General features: G+C 37.9%; 1 protein-coding gene across 2 annotated transcripts; it reads right to left on the reverse strand.

Moving 5' to 3' along the window:
- Positions 1-499: 499 nt before the first annotated feature.
- On the reverse strand, positions 500-15,162 carry atp2a1 (ATPase sarcoplasmic/endoplasmic reticulum Ca2+ transporting 1). Of its 2 annotated transcripts, none has more exons than XM_053514606.1 (24): positions 15,020-15,161; positions 14,734-14,871; positions 14,025-14,042; positions 13,438-13,520; positions 11,839-11,943; positions 10,568-10,706; positions 9,819-9,899; positions 9,597-9,682; positions 8,537-8,834; positions 8,071-8,237; positions 6,316-6,404; positions 5,531-5,633; positions 5,310-5,441; positions 5,029-5,154; positions 4,720-4,938; positions 4,327-4,438; positions 3,967-4,190; positions 3,448-3,668; positions 3,119-3,321; positions 2,752-2,837; positions 2,398-2,531; positions 1,741-1,858; positions 1,530-1,647; positions 500-801 (listed from the first exon to the last, which is right to left on the reverse strand). In XM_053514606.1, the coding sequence occupies exons 2-24, from the start codon at positions 14,849-14,851 to the stop codon at positions 764-766; spliced, it is 3,018 nt and encodes a 1,005-aa protein (XP_053370581.1). In that variant the 5' UTR covers positions 14,852-14,871; positions 15,020-15,161; the 3' UTR covers positions 500-763. The 2 variants fall into 2 exon arrangements, with proteins under 2 accessions (XP_053370581.1, XP_053370582.1); XM_053514607.1 differs by lacking the exon at positions 500-801 and adding an exon at positions 913-1,207 and having other exon boundaries at positions 15,020-15,162.

Consider the following 15,162-nt stretch of genomic DNA (forward strand, 5'->3'; position numbering starts at 1 on the left):
TTTTACCGTATTTGTTTTTTGTTTTTTGTATTCATGCCATATACTGTATTAGAGATGGCAGATATTTAATCCAATCACTTGTGGCAATTCACGTATCGCCACTCTAACTTTAGTATTGTAACAAAAAAAATGTTGGCGTCTCATATATCTGCCCGATGCCACAAATAACCTCTGTTTAACATAAGGATAAGAGACTTGTGGCAACATTCTTTCCTTTGCCTCTTTTCAAAAATTTTCCCCCAAATATTTACACTTTTCTGTTTCGCACCCAAAGCCCCGTGCACTCAACTGTATAGCTTTTATCACACCAAAATCCCCTGCATGGAATATTTACACAAATTAATTTGTAAAATATACTTGGTATAAATTATTGCAAGAGTTCATTAAACAATGGCATTTTTCTTAATCTCATATATTAGCATTTTACCACAGAGATACAACGGAGTGAAATTATTATTTTTTTTAAATATATATCTTTAATAAGAAATATGTTTTTCATTTTTTTTTAGGAATAAACTCCTTAAAATATTAGTTAATTGATTATAATGTTAATTCATTAAAATACAAACTTAGATAACATTTATATTCACAGAACATTGTGTTTTTTATACATTTTCTTCTTTTTTTTTGTATTTTCAAGTATGTTGACTTGTTCACTGTTAGTTGCATGAGTGTTTGTTGTAACTCTTGTCGTCATGAGTAATTGTGCTCATTCCTTTAAGCCAGTTCTTTCTCATTGCATTTACTTGTCGCCTTCCTTCTCTTAGTCCCATTTCTTAGACACCAGGTTCTCGTCTTTCTCTGGAGACATGCAGTAAGACACCAGTAAAGCAAGTTCAGCACAGTGCCAATGATCACTACTATCAACTTTAATCAGACATGTTCATGTATGCGCTGAGTAACTGAATTGCCTCTTGTGCGTTTGGATACTCCATGCAAATGGAAATGATCATATCCTTCTGTATGCTGGATAAGAATGCCAGTTCTCATCAGCCATACTATGTAACATCAGTCACACCACTATGCACTACCCTGAAATAATGCGTTAGTAAAACACACAACACTAACAATACACATACACATCACAGTCTTTTTTAAGCATTATTTTTTTGGCACACAGAAACACAAAGACAGCTTAAGAACAGGACAGTGAGGATTGTGGGATACCTTGCTTTGTTACAGGAATTGTAAAGGGAACAGGATTAGGCTGGGATAAAATTGTGAAGGAGATAAGAGAAAAGGTAAGGAAGGGAAGTGAGGGTTATGGAGGTGAAACAGTGGGTGAACTTCAGGAAAAGGAAAGTGCTTATTTGGGGAAACACCATTTTAAATAGTAGAGAAGGGAGAATTCTGGTGAATTGGAATTTAATAATATTAGGTCTGATTACAGGGATTGTTATAAAACATTTAGGCTATAATTAATTAAAATGAACAAATACAGGATCTAGCAAACCCTTTATATGAATATTTAATCTAATCAGTTTTTATTGATTTAAATCACTGGTTAAGAAGCAGACATGTTCACTTACGTTCCAAGTAGGTGCGAGAGATGTACTTGAGCACCTCATCGATGAGGATGACGGGGAGAGAGAGCTTCAGCACCACCAGCCACTGTTCCAGATTCAGATGAGTCAGCTTGAAAATCATCTATAATGCAATAGAGAAGAATAAAAATTATAAATGTAAAAGTAGGTTTGTTTAATTGTGTCTTTAGGGAAATGTACTGGCAGTGGGACTTACAGGCAGAGGATCGACGTAGATGATCATAAAGTGCAGGGACATGGACAGGGTCATGGCAGCCACCAGCCAGGGATTGCTCCAGGGAGGCATTCGAATCAGGGACTGGTTCTCTGACAAGCTACATACGCATATAAAGGTTATGCAGGATACTAGGGCAAAAAACCCTCACAATATCAAGGTACTAAAGCACAGGTTGTAATTTGAGGATCATTCTGCATGTATGGTTTTCCCTGCTCTAACACACCCATTTTAAGTACAATATGTAGATAATATGGAATATGTTAATAGTCAGATTATTTTACAGATGTCTTTGTATTTTATTTGCTTTGGAATAAGAATTATATCTCAATTCTTAAGGGTAAGTTTTAATATTGTGCAAGCTCTGATTTAGCCAAGATCACTAAAACTAGGTTTGGTACAATTATAAAATGTGGTATTATTGTCAGTCAATAATACTTTTTTTTTTTTTTTTTTCATACCAACAAGGCATTTACTGTACTGTCAAGTCAAATGACCTTGCGGATGTAAACTCTTGCACTCAACTATAATCTGTACAAATTGCAGTATGGATACAGTATCAGTCTTTCCTGATTTTTGTTTAATTCTTCTTTTGAAGGGGGCAAAAAATAAAGCATCAATAGGTTGTTTTATTCTGACCTGTTAAGGGCGTTGCACATTTCGATGGTGACCAACACAGACAGGGCCATTGTCATTGGGGGAGCAGACTCAAACACCTCGCATATAATGTCGGCGAATTCCTCATTCTCTTCAGTGCACTGCATGAAGTGGGTCTGAGGAACACAAAGCCATTCAGTGAGTACTAATGAAGGTGGCTGGTCGATTAAAACGGCAGGTAAAATATACCTGTATCAGTCATTTAAAATGTCACTCTGCTAAGGCAATTAATATGCTTTTTAATAAGTTTAGAATATGCTTTGTCATAATGTGTTACTTATGGATTAGGAAATGCAGTTTGAGTCAATGTGCTTGTTGTTCAGTGGCTTGACGCACCAGCTGGTAGAAGGTCACCATTGGGCCGTCCTCAGAGTAAATGAACCACCATGCAGCAGCAGCCACTGTAGCAGCTCCAACATAACCTAAAGAACAACAAAAAGACCAGTACAGACCCCCAAATATAAGATAATTATGTATATCATTCCCTGTAGATAGTAGGTGGCTTATTGGTTGAGGTTCTGCAGTAGCGGCAAATAGGTTCCAATAATGTGATATTTTTCTTGCTCAGTTTATGAAAAGGCTAGATATATGTGAGATGATTTCCAAGAAATTGTTTAATGATTTTAATTTGTACTTATAGTCAAAGCAGGAGCCATTGTAACCATTATCTGTCCATATAATAATGATAACTACACTACAGTACCTCCAATAGCCAGGTATCTGAAGAAGAGCCAGCCAGAAATGAGTGGTTCTTTGGGAGATCGAGGTGCCTTTCCCATGATATCCAGATCAGGAGGGTTAAATCCCAGAGCAGTAGCAGGAAGACCATCAGTGACCAGGTTCACCCATAACAACTGCACTGGGATCAGGGCCTCAGGCAGACCAAGAGCAGCAGTAAGGAAGATACTGAGAGGGAAAGTTGAATGTTTTTTTTTAGTGAAAAATGAAAATTAAGCAGGAAAACAGATTGCTTGATGTCCTCATAAAAAAATTTAAATAACACAAAAAAAATGAGTTTGTAATGTTACTGACCAGACGACCTCTCCTACGTTGGATGAGATGAGGTAGCGGATAAACTGTTTCATGTTGTTGTAGATGGCTCTGCCTTCCTCAACAGCAGACACAATGGAAGAGAAGTTGTCATCGGCCAGGACCATTTCTGAGGCTGACTTGGCAACAGCTGTGCCAGAGCCCATGGCAATACCAATCTCTGCCTTCTTTAGAGCAGGGGCATCATTCACACCATCACCAGTCTGTAAAGAGCATTTACATTTTATTTAAGCTGATTTCTATTTAAGATGAATGTACTGAATAGTTATTAAAATTGAGAATTTGCTGGAAAGGATCAGACTATCAATGGATATTTGAACAGAACTTCACAAGTTGACTATATACACTATAAGTGTATATCGTAGATAAGAATTAAAATAATTAAAATGTGCTAAATTCTATTTAAGCAGCATGAACATATCCATAAATTAATATATTGTAATTATAACTCAGTAAATGTTTATGGCTGTGGATGCCTTGAGAGTTGTGTGGCCCTCTCACCATAGCCGTGATCTCATCATAACTCTGCAGGAATTCTACAATCTTGCTCTTGTGAGAAGGCTCGACACGGGCATAGCAGCAGGCCTTGCGCACTGCCTCTTTTTGTTGTTCCAGTGGGAGGTCGTCAAACTCACGACCTGTGTAAGCACGCCCAGTGACATTTTCATTCTCTCCGAAGATGCCTATGCGCCGGCAAATAGCCACGGCAGTGCCCTTGTTATCACCTGAGAGTCAGAACATGTTAGATTAAGAAATGAGGAGAAACAGGACAGCAAGTCAAAGAGTAAGAAATTGTGAAATATCAGTTGCAAGATATGATTTAGATTGAAAAAAAAATATGCATAAAGTGAATGCTCTAACCAGTAATCATAATGACCCTGATGCCAGCAGCCTTGCACAGCTGAATAGAGCCCATGACCTCTTTACGTGGGGGGTCCAGCATGCCAACACAACCCACAAAGGTGAGATCAGTCTGAGGAGCATAGAAAACCATACGGAGGTTGGTGGAGCTTGGATCTTAACTGATTTGAGGAATGAACTCTTAAGAAATATGTTCTTGTTGGTGTTTTGAAATGGTGTAATCATTCTATAGGGTTTTATGTAAATCCATTTTGAAGAGATGTTTCTATATGAGAGAATCTCTAGAAGATCAAATTTGTTATGCATTGTCATAACAAAAGTCAACGGTCTGTCAGTGACCGTCACCAGGCTCTACATCTTGTGTAGAACCTGCAAATCCATCCATCTACTCACCTCATAGTCAGCAAACTTGGTGGAATCCTCCAGGTTCATCTCTTCCTTCCTCAGAGGGGAGTCCCGAGTGGCCAGAGCCAGACAGCGCAGGGTGTCTCTACCAGTTCCCCATTCCTTAATCACAGCCATGATCTTTTCTTTCACTGGGGCAGTCAGGGGTATACGGGTGGCTCCCACACGCACATACGCACATCTGTCAATTACACCCTCGGGAGCGCCCTTCATGGATATTAGTTAAGAGAAGGTCTATTACTTGCAAGGTTCTTTTTCATACTTTGACTATAAATGTTTGACAAAAGGTGAACTAACCTTGACAAACATCTTATTACCGAGAGATGCCTTGGAGGGCTTGCCGGGAGAGCAGTAGACAGACATAGACTTCCTGTCACGGGAGAACTCCAGTGTGAACTCTTTCTTCATCAGCTGTTTGATTACCTATTAAAAAGGGCACGGGTAATATAATTAGACTGAGGAGATGCCTTTTAAAAAGCTGGATCCCTCTGAAGCACCCTTGAATGACCCTTATTATAGGGTGTGTGTGACAAGGGTCACTTAATGTACATCATAAATAGGACAGTAATCATACTTACAGTGCAACAAGCATTGGCTCTCTCAACCTTGGACAAGCCACGGACCTCTGTGTTGAACACGTTCATCTTTTCCACCAGGCAGCAGAGGGCAGTCTCAGTGGCTTCACCCACCTTCTCATAGATTCCCTTAGACTGTTAGGCAGAAAAAATATTATTTTTTTTTTTAGATGTATAGAGAATGAAGAAAAAGTCAGAAAGTGTGTGTGGAAGAAAATGCTGACCTCATTATAATCCAGAGAGGAGTCATTACACAGGGCACAGATGGTAGCCAGCTCAACCAGTCCATCATATTGGCCACATTTTACTGGAAGACCACCTTTAGTTCTGCACAAATGTGAGTGTTTCTTCAAAGTTATTGTGCGAATTTAATTATTGTTTTGTTTATATAGTCATGATTTAAAGTTAGTGCCCCCTCTTTTAGTTCTGCTTATTTTTTTGGGTTAAAACAACAAAAATCATCTGATCACTGCGGGACTTCATCTAGGGCAAAGACAACCGCAGACAAACAACAATGTATAAACCTTTTTTTCACTGTGCTATTTTTTATTTAAGAAAATGAAGCCAACTTGCAAAATCCTGCTTTCACATAATTTAAAAGTGTAAGATGCAGCCGGGTGCTGGTACTTATCAGCCCATAAAAGTGCAGACTTCTATAAAATCAGACGTTTTTGCAATCTCCTCAGGATTGGGCAGTCACCCCAAGATTAGACAATGCAATGCTCTGAGGAATACAAAAACACCACAGGAGCTACAGCTCTCAGGACCTACAGTGAGAGATTGATAAAGTCATTATCGCTGCTGAAGGTGGATTTACAACCTATTGAATCTTGGCATGGTAAAAAAAAGTTATGTTGTTCGTCTGAGTTTGAGTGTGTATTTGCCTAATACTAAGACCTATTTTGATCAGATCATTTTTATTGTTTTTATACATAGACCTAGGAATGAAAGAGGGGGTACTAACTTTTACACATGACTGTAGCTGCCCAGTAATTTGTTGTCTACTTACACTTCTCCTTCAGGAGTGTATTTTGAGCCAGAGATATCATATTGGTCAAGAGTCACATTGTCCCCTTCCACCTTCTCAATGATGAACATCTAAACAGACAGTTGAGACGATTTTGTTAGCATTACATTTTATAATAGCAATTTTGAAAGAAAAACAACAATTTCCTTACAGTGTATTTGCAAAAACAGAAGAACTGACCCAATTTTAATCTTTCTGCTCTGAATCCAATTGCAATTACTGAAAAGCCTGTATGTGGTTAATCCTCGTGAAAATTGGACTCTCGACAATGATACCAGTTTTAATCATACACAACAAATGATAAGACCTTACTGATGGGAGACGTTACATTTTAAAGTAACTAATTACATTACAAAATTACTGTCATTAAAAAGTAATCAGTTACATTACAGTTTACCAGTTAAAGTACTTTTCCATTGCAGAAAATGAAAACTCCTTTGTGATTCTTCATGCATTTTGTTTTAGTCAAGACCTTTATAATTATTCCACCATCATCACTCAGCAAAGTTTGGTCCATAATCTTTTAACTAATAACGGAATCACTGCTGTCTGGCTCACGGATTACACATTTTGCCTATCCTAGGGAGCTTGTGGTACACAGACACACACACACATCTCTAGTCAATCAGCATACAACTTATGTCTCTAAAGTAACCTGGAGGAAACGCACCAAGCACTTGCAAAACATGCAAACTCCAGGCACACATATCAGAGGCAAAATTCCAATTCCCAGCCACTGAGGTGTGAGGCAACAGTACCACTGGGTAGCTTCCACTGCTTGGCCAAGTAACAACACCTTTAAATGTTTTTTATTTAAATAGGCAAATACTTAAGGGCATTTAACTGGATAAATACTACAGTGATTCATGTTTTAGTCGCAGCAACTTATCTTTTCTCACTAAGAAAAGGTAAAGAATGGAAAAAAGACATGCTCTATGTTCATCTATGTACACTGACTAGCAAAACCAAGTCAACCACTCTAGTATTAACTTTGACTGCCTTTTAGCTAGCTTTAGTTTCATGTGTGACACTGTTTCCTTATGTTTCCCATCGCTCTGAAATAGCGCCAATCTGAACCCATCGGACCACATGACCTTTTTCAATTGCTCCAAAGTCCAATATTTTCGCAGCAAATTTTGAAAGAAGAAACAACATGAAAGATTCCTTATCTGCTTAGCCTCACTAACAAGTGTTTTTATTCTGGACACACAGCTGGGAGCTGTCGTATCTTACTCTCACTATTAACCCTATCTGTAAGTCCTACTGTCCATTGTTTTACAATGCAATTTCAACAGGCGTTTAAGTTATTGCTAATCATTGTGATTTTTTTTCCTCTATTCACATTTTTGTTGTTGAAATTGACGCTTTGGACTACCATTTCAGGTTTCTTAACCAAAGTCCAGTAATTTCAGAAGTTGCCTTAGTTATTTTCTTTGCTCCATGCAGGCCTGTCTGATATAGCTTTTTTGGAATGGCACTGTAGAAATATTTACCTTTCAGAAAAAAGGATCTATTAAAACAACATAGGACACCTCTTCTAAATCAACGCAGTAAAATCCAATAGAACCTTGTGAGAAACCACTGACCCTTAAATATTTAAAGATGATGTCAACCCATTTAAGACTTTAACAGACTGTACCCAATTAAACATAACATTTAACCAGCCCTAAAGTTAACCTTTACCCAATGTGAGCTGTGTACTGTATATTGAAAAATGTATTCACATCTGTTCCCCACCTTGGTCACACACATCTGGTTAGTGGTCAGTGTGCCGGTCTTGTCGGAGCAGATGACTGAAGTGCAGCCCAGAGTCTCCACAGAAGGCAGAGAACGCACAATGGCATTCTTCTTGGCCATACGACGTGTGCCCAGAGCCAAGCATGTAGTAATCACAGCAGGGAGACCTACCAACAACCATTAAGAACCATGGTATGTTAACAAAGTACGCACAAAGTATATAGACAAGAATGCACCAAACAAGACTACATGTAGCTTATATATAGCTGAGCTTCCCGCCAAATTTTTTTAACCTCCAGCATGTCCCATATTTGTTTTTCATTTCTCTTAAACTACAGCAAATATACTTAAAGTATATTTTCCATATAATGATTATATTTCCCATATATGTTTAAACTGGAAAGGTCTGACTATTCAGAATTAAGAGTACTACAGGACTATGATACAGTAGTCATTAGTCTCTCACCCTCAGGGATTGCAGCCACAGCTAGGGCTACAGCGATTTTAAAATAGTAAATGGCACCACGGATCCATGAGCCTCCATGCACTGGGTCATTGAAGTGGCCGATGTTGATGAGCCACACAGCCACACAGATGAGCGAGATGACCTTCGACAGTTGCTCTCCAAACTCATCCAACTTCTGCTGCAGTGGAGTCTTTTCCTGCTCGGTGGCTGCCATCTGGTCTCGGATCTTTCCAATCTCGGTGGAGACGCCGGTGGCCACAGCTACACCAATAGCTTTTCCTGCTGCGATGTTGGTGCCCTATATAGGATGGACAGAAATGGACAAGGTAATGTACAGATAGTTAGCTATGTAAAGGAAAAATTGTAGTGATGAATGATGATGAAAGCTGCTTATAAGAGAGAGATGATTTATAAACAGAAGTGTATTCATGAGGGGTGTTCAAGTCAAACCCGGGCTTTTGAATAACAGAACACAGTTATGAGATTAAATACTTCCTTTGTTCCTCTACACAATCCCCTGCTGCACTAATGCACTTATCCCAAAGTTTCACTAGTGCTTGGGTTCCATCAAGATAGAAAGGTTTTTTTCAATACACCAAAGCCATGATCAGACTACCTGCTTAATTTCTGAAATTCTGGCTTTCCAGGAACTCCTTTGGTGCCCCAAACATGTGAGAAATAGATTGGAGCGAGGTTCAGGGGCTGTGTCAGTATCTCCCAGCGGAGTTTCTGTAATGTGCAAGTGGTGGTGAATGATGGCGTTTACAATGACCAAAGAAAGATACATCTCTTCTGAAAGTTGGCGACCAGGATCAGGCAGTACAGTCACTGAACGCTCACAAAAACATAATTTATGGACATTCAAATGTTTTACTGCAGTCAAGAGTCTTATAACTGTACTGTATTTAAAGTATTTTTTTTAATGTCAACTGTTTTATGTCTTCATTCATGAGAAATTTTATCTCCAGTCCCGGTTTGACATGAACACCTATCATTCATAGTTTAAAAGACAAATCTAATAAGGTTGAGTATAAAATGAATGGTAATGAAAGAGACTAACAGAGAAGAGCATGTTCTTCTTGTCCTGATTGACAGCTCTGGGGTCAGGTACAGAATCTGTGTGCTTAATCACACTCACAGACTCACCTATAAGATATAATAACATGATAGGTGGTTAATAATATTTTAATTTTAAATATTTTATTTATTTGTTTATTATATGTATAACTGCAACTGTTTATAAAAGTTAGGCCTCTAATGTTATATGTCTAGGATTATGTACCAGTAAGGATGGACTGGTCAACACGCAAAGTTGTGGATTTGATTGAAGTGATTCTGATATCAGCAGGGACTTTATCACCAACTGCAGGAAAGAGAAACACACAAACACACACTTTACTATTTACTAAAAAAAAGTTAAATAGGATACATTTATTGAGAACTTTTTGGGAACTAACTGAGCCTGATAAGAGGTAGGCTATAGACAAAGAAAAGGAACAGACCAAGTCTGCAAAAAGCCTTAAACCAGCTGACCCCAAAGAAAAATGAGTGATGAGGAGTGAACAGGTGGGACAATGAAAGAGTAGGAGAGAGAGAGAGAAAGGGATTGAGATGGGGGCAAGTGGAAGACAGGTGCTGGGCCATATTTATACACGAGCTTCTCTTTGACTGTACCCTTGATGAGATCTCTTAACCTTCTCTGATCCCTTTATTCTTTCTCTCTCTCTCTCTCTCTCTCTCTCTTTCTCTCTCTCTCTCTCTCTCTCTCTCTTTCTTTTTTTCTCCCTCTCTTATTTATTTTCATTCTTTTTTAAACATACTCTCTTATTCTTATTACCATAAAGGGATAGCTTGAGTCTTTCAAGGACATTGGTATCATAGGTGGCCATACTGGTCATGTGTTTAAATGTCTTCCTTTTTAGGTTGGTTGTTTGCTTGGTTGTTTGATGCGTTATGTATTAATTATTTAATTAATTTATTCATTGTTGATTGATTGATATGATGAAGCACATGATGTGTGTGAATGTGTACCTGACACTTCCACAATGTCTCCAGGGACAATCTCCCTGGCCTTGATCCTCTGTACGCTCTTTCTGTCAGCTCGGTATACCTTGCCCATCTCTGGCTCATACTCCTTTAGAGCCTCAATGGCACTCTCAGCGTTGCGCTCCTGAGGAAGGAAGTATTCATCCAAAATCAGTTCATAGTTTCCTATTTACCCATGCTCAAAGCTTTTCTTCTTCTTCCCTTGGCATGCAGGATTTCCTGATTATCAATCTCGTGTCTATATGGACTTTGCTGAAATCTGTGATCATCCTTCTTCAGGCTACACTAATACAAACCTTTAAGATCCTAAGCATTACATTTTGGCCATTACAAGTAAAGATACCACAATCCCTTTCCATTTAAAATGATTTTAAGGTTTTTCCATAGACTTTATACAGTATATACTGGTCAAACCCTTCATATCATCGTCCATAGTGTTTCCGAAGTGGTTTTGAAGCTTAACTGTCGCCGCACTGGTCATTACCAAAAGGGTGGAGCTAACAGCACCTGACTGTGGTTGGAACATGCCTATTTACCTCAGATAGCTAAGTTTTAGTATCTAAGTTAAATTTTTATGCTAACATTACTCATTCAAACCCTACACGTTGTCCCATGTACTGTAGCTGTCAACTACGTCCTAGTGGTCATTCAAAGAACTGCACATTTTGGCACGAAATTTTCAGAGCTTGCCCCTTGGGGAAGTCCCTTATGGACTTCAATTAAAACTTACATGTTTTGGAATATGTTACGATTGAAGATAGCCTTTGCTAAAATTTACAGATCCTGCTTTTAATTCCGTGTTGTTTTTATGTTTGTGTATTAACCTTCTGGGAAAGGCAACCAGATTTTTAGGTCTTTTGGTTTTTAAAAAATTTTCTTCATGTAGTTATCAGGAAAATAAGAAATGACCAGCTAAACAGTTTTTAAGACTGAGAACATATTTTAAATACTAAATGACTGACTTTTATAGTATTTAGGGATGTTTTTTTTATGAACTATCTCCCTATTAGAACATTATTATTTTGAATTCATGTTTACATATTTTTTTTTATTCATCCATCCTTATTTAAGTGCCAAAAAATTTCTAGGAGTTCTAGGTGAATTAATTTAGCTTTATTTTTTAAATAGCCATACCCATTCATCACTTTGGTTATATGTGTTTTTATTTCCATCATAGCCATGAAACCAGGTCCTCTTATACTCACCCTACAAACCTCCTGTATGTGTGCATGTGTATATGTTTTGTGTCACCTCACCTGCCAAACACCGACCACAGCATTGGCAATAAGGATGAGCAGAATAACGAAAGGCTCGACGAAGGCCGTTACAGTTTCCTCACCCTCCTCGAACCAGGCCAAGACCTGAGGTGGAATAAGGAGAACTCCTCAGAACAATATCAGCACCGGTGATCTGCGTGTATATGTTTGTGTTACAGTGTAAGGTGTTATTTTCCCACCCCAGCAACAAGAGAGAGAAGACACTCTGACCTAAATCCTCTATTGTATCACAATCATTATTTATATATCTTTCTTATTGTCTTGGCTCCATCTTTTCTTCACACCACTGATATATCCTGCACTGATTAGTCCCTTTTAAGTCCTCTCATTCTTTCTCTGTCTGTTTCTCTTCGATGGAAAGATGGTGTGAGAACAGCTGCCTTGGCTCATTGTATCTTCCACATTAATTGTGTCTTCCACATTGGCACATTAACACCAGCTCTCTGACATTCTTTCTCTCCTTTGCTCTCTTTTTTTGTTTCTATCTCTGTCTCTCTGCCATGTAATCCTCCTATCATTCATCCCTGACCTTTTGTACATGCGTTCTGTTCCTCGGCCTGGCTTAAAATAATGATCTCCTTTTTTCTTTACCCCCCCACCCCCCGCCACCCCCTTCTCTCACATAATGACAGCTGTTGTGGCACAGAGGAGAATAAGTGTTGCATAGTCACCCCCTTAATGGCACTTCAAAACAAATTATAAGTGGCAGAGGGAAAGTGTGAGAAAGTGCTCTGATCACTTTAATAGTGACCATTTTGTAACACTACAGATATAATTTATGACTAAGGAAGTTCTTCAGCAAATTAGACTTACACCAGATTAAGACTGTGGTTGTGTCTGTATATTAATCGCAAAATATATTTAAGTACACCAATAGCAGAAAACAATAAAATTCATGCTATCAGTCACATGCTTTGACTTAAGAATAGAATAGATTTGCAGCCACTGTTTAAAGGTAGACACAAAACCCTCCCGACTCTTACTCATTTGTATAATGAGAAATAAATTTGGTTCATCTTTAATATGCGGTATGATATGTGAAACTTTATCTAAAAAGGTTTTGTTTAAAACTCTCCTAGCACTAATATCTTTCTAAAATTCTCAGAACTGTAAAACAAAAGCATTGAAAGTGTGAAACATAATCCCTGTGAAGTCTGACACTTCTGCCATACATCACTCCCCTGAATGTACAGTTTACCCACAATGCATCGCTCAGGGATAAAGGGTGAAGAGGTCGCTTTTTGATAGACAGGAAGGCTTGGGCATGCGACAAAAGTGTCCCATGCCACTCACATGAATGTAAACTATGCCTATCTGTGTCTCAGTATGAAGTCCTGTTTCCTTTTAAGCACACTACACACCCACATTTGGCACCTCACGTACAACAATAGCCCTTTTCTTTACATCCCAGATGAAGGGATGGGTAACAGTAGTTTGTATTCTATTTGGGGGGGACTGGGGGGGGGGGGATTGAAGGGTGGTTTTAAATACAGACACATCTCACAGAATTCATCGTTGTGATTTTCTTAAAAGATTTTTTTTTATATTAATAAGAGGTGATTTACTTGATTTACTTACAAAAGAGATGCAGGCAGCTAGCAGCAGGATCCTGACCAATAAGTCCTCAAACTGCTCCACCACCAGCTCCCAGATTGATTTACCTGAGAAAAAAGTAAGAACATATGCATACAATATTTGTTAGTGCTGAGATGTGATTATTATTATTATTATTATTATTATTATTATTTAATTATGTTTTTATTTGCATTTTAAGAAATTGATGTATCATTTCTTGTAGGTTATCATGTAGCACCTCTATTTGGCACATTTACTATACTACTGTGCTGTTAAATTCTTGATTCTGATTGGTCAGATGATATTCATTAACATATTGTTAACTAACAGCAGCTCTAACAGTAGTTCTAGCTGTAATTTATACCACAGGTTTAATTTTATGCACTTTTCAATGCGGTTATTTTAATATATCAATTAATAATGTAATAATAATAGTAAAGTAATAATGCAAACTACCTTGTTGTGTAAATGTTCCATAGCATCAAATATAACTATAGAAAAACTATATAAAAAGATTGTTGGCAAATCGCTGTTTTGTTATCGGAAAAGTAAATATGCTCAAAAACTGAAAGAAAGGGAAAAACATTTACCTTCCTCAGCAGGCAGCTCTGTAGGTCAGTTCAGTCCAGGACGCAGTATACAGGAAAATAATGCAAAATAAAGATTGTTTAATTGTGCAATATTGCAATCATAATCAATATTGTCTTTAAATTATATATTATAATGGTTATGTGCTTGTAGTCAAAACACAATTTATATTTCTGCCGTTTTTTTATTTATTTATTTAGTTTTTATGCACATGGTTAAAGATAGCCACTGATTTCTCTAGATGTCTTATTAATAATATTAATATCAAACTCTTAATTTTTCATATTATTAATCACACCCTCCCCTGCACAAAAAACCCTGCAATTAATTTGATATCAAAATATTTTTTTCCAAATTTTATTCAGAGATGGATAAAATAAAAGATCTTGGAAATGCGATGTTAGCTTGAATAGGTGTTTCACAGATAGCAATGGGTGTAAGATATAATTACTCATAGCAAACTTTTTCTATATTTTGACATTATTTCAGATTTCATGTGCCTTGTCACTTGGATTTTTTGTCTACTTCTTGGTCTACTTGCCTGAGATAACAATAATTTGTCTAAGGGTACATTTTTTCATCCTTTCATGTATTCTTTCATCCATCTATCAATCCATTATCAATTCTTCCTCCCATCCATCCATCCATCCATCCATCCATCCATCCATCCATCTATTCATTCATCCATCCATGCATTCATGTGTCTCTCACCATTGTAGCCGAACTTTTCCAGGTTCCTTTTGACCTGGTCAGGTGAGAGGCCCGTGGTCTCGCTGACCCCAAAGTAGGACAGGCACGTACCCGTTTCCTGAGTGTGAGCGTTCTCCATCCTCTCAGCTCAAGGGGAGGCTTCACAAAAAAAATATAAAAAATTATATATATATAAATAACCAATAGTCAGATCCCAATTCAGAGCTCAGAAAAGTCCACCAAGAAGTGGAAAAAGTAGATTAAATTCCATTTAGAGGACATAAGAGTTTTAAAAAATGCTACCCACCAACACTTTCCAAAAGTGTGTAAATTGGGATAAAATCAACAGCCCCCGTGCTCTCTCTCCCCTCTATCTTTTCTCCTCCCTGGGCTGACAGAAAGTGCTATCTGCTGCTCTTCTCCATACGATTTTATAAAGACACGCCAAAG

The sequence above is a fragment of the Clarias gariepinus genome, chromosome 16 (genome assembly GCF_024256425.1).
Source record: "Clarias gariepinus isolate MV-2021 ecotype Netherlands chromosome 16, CGAR_prim_01v2, whole genome shotgun sequence".
Taxonomy (NCBI): domain Eukaryota; kingdom Metazoa; phylum Chordata; class Actinopteri; order Siluriformes; family Clariidae; genus Clarias; species Clarias gariepinus.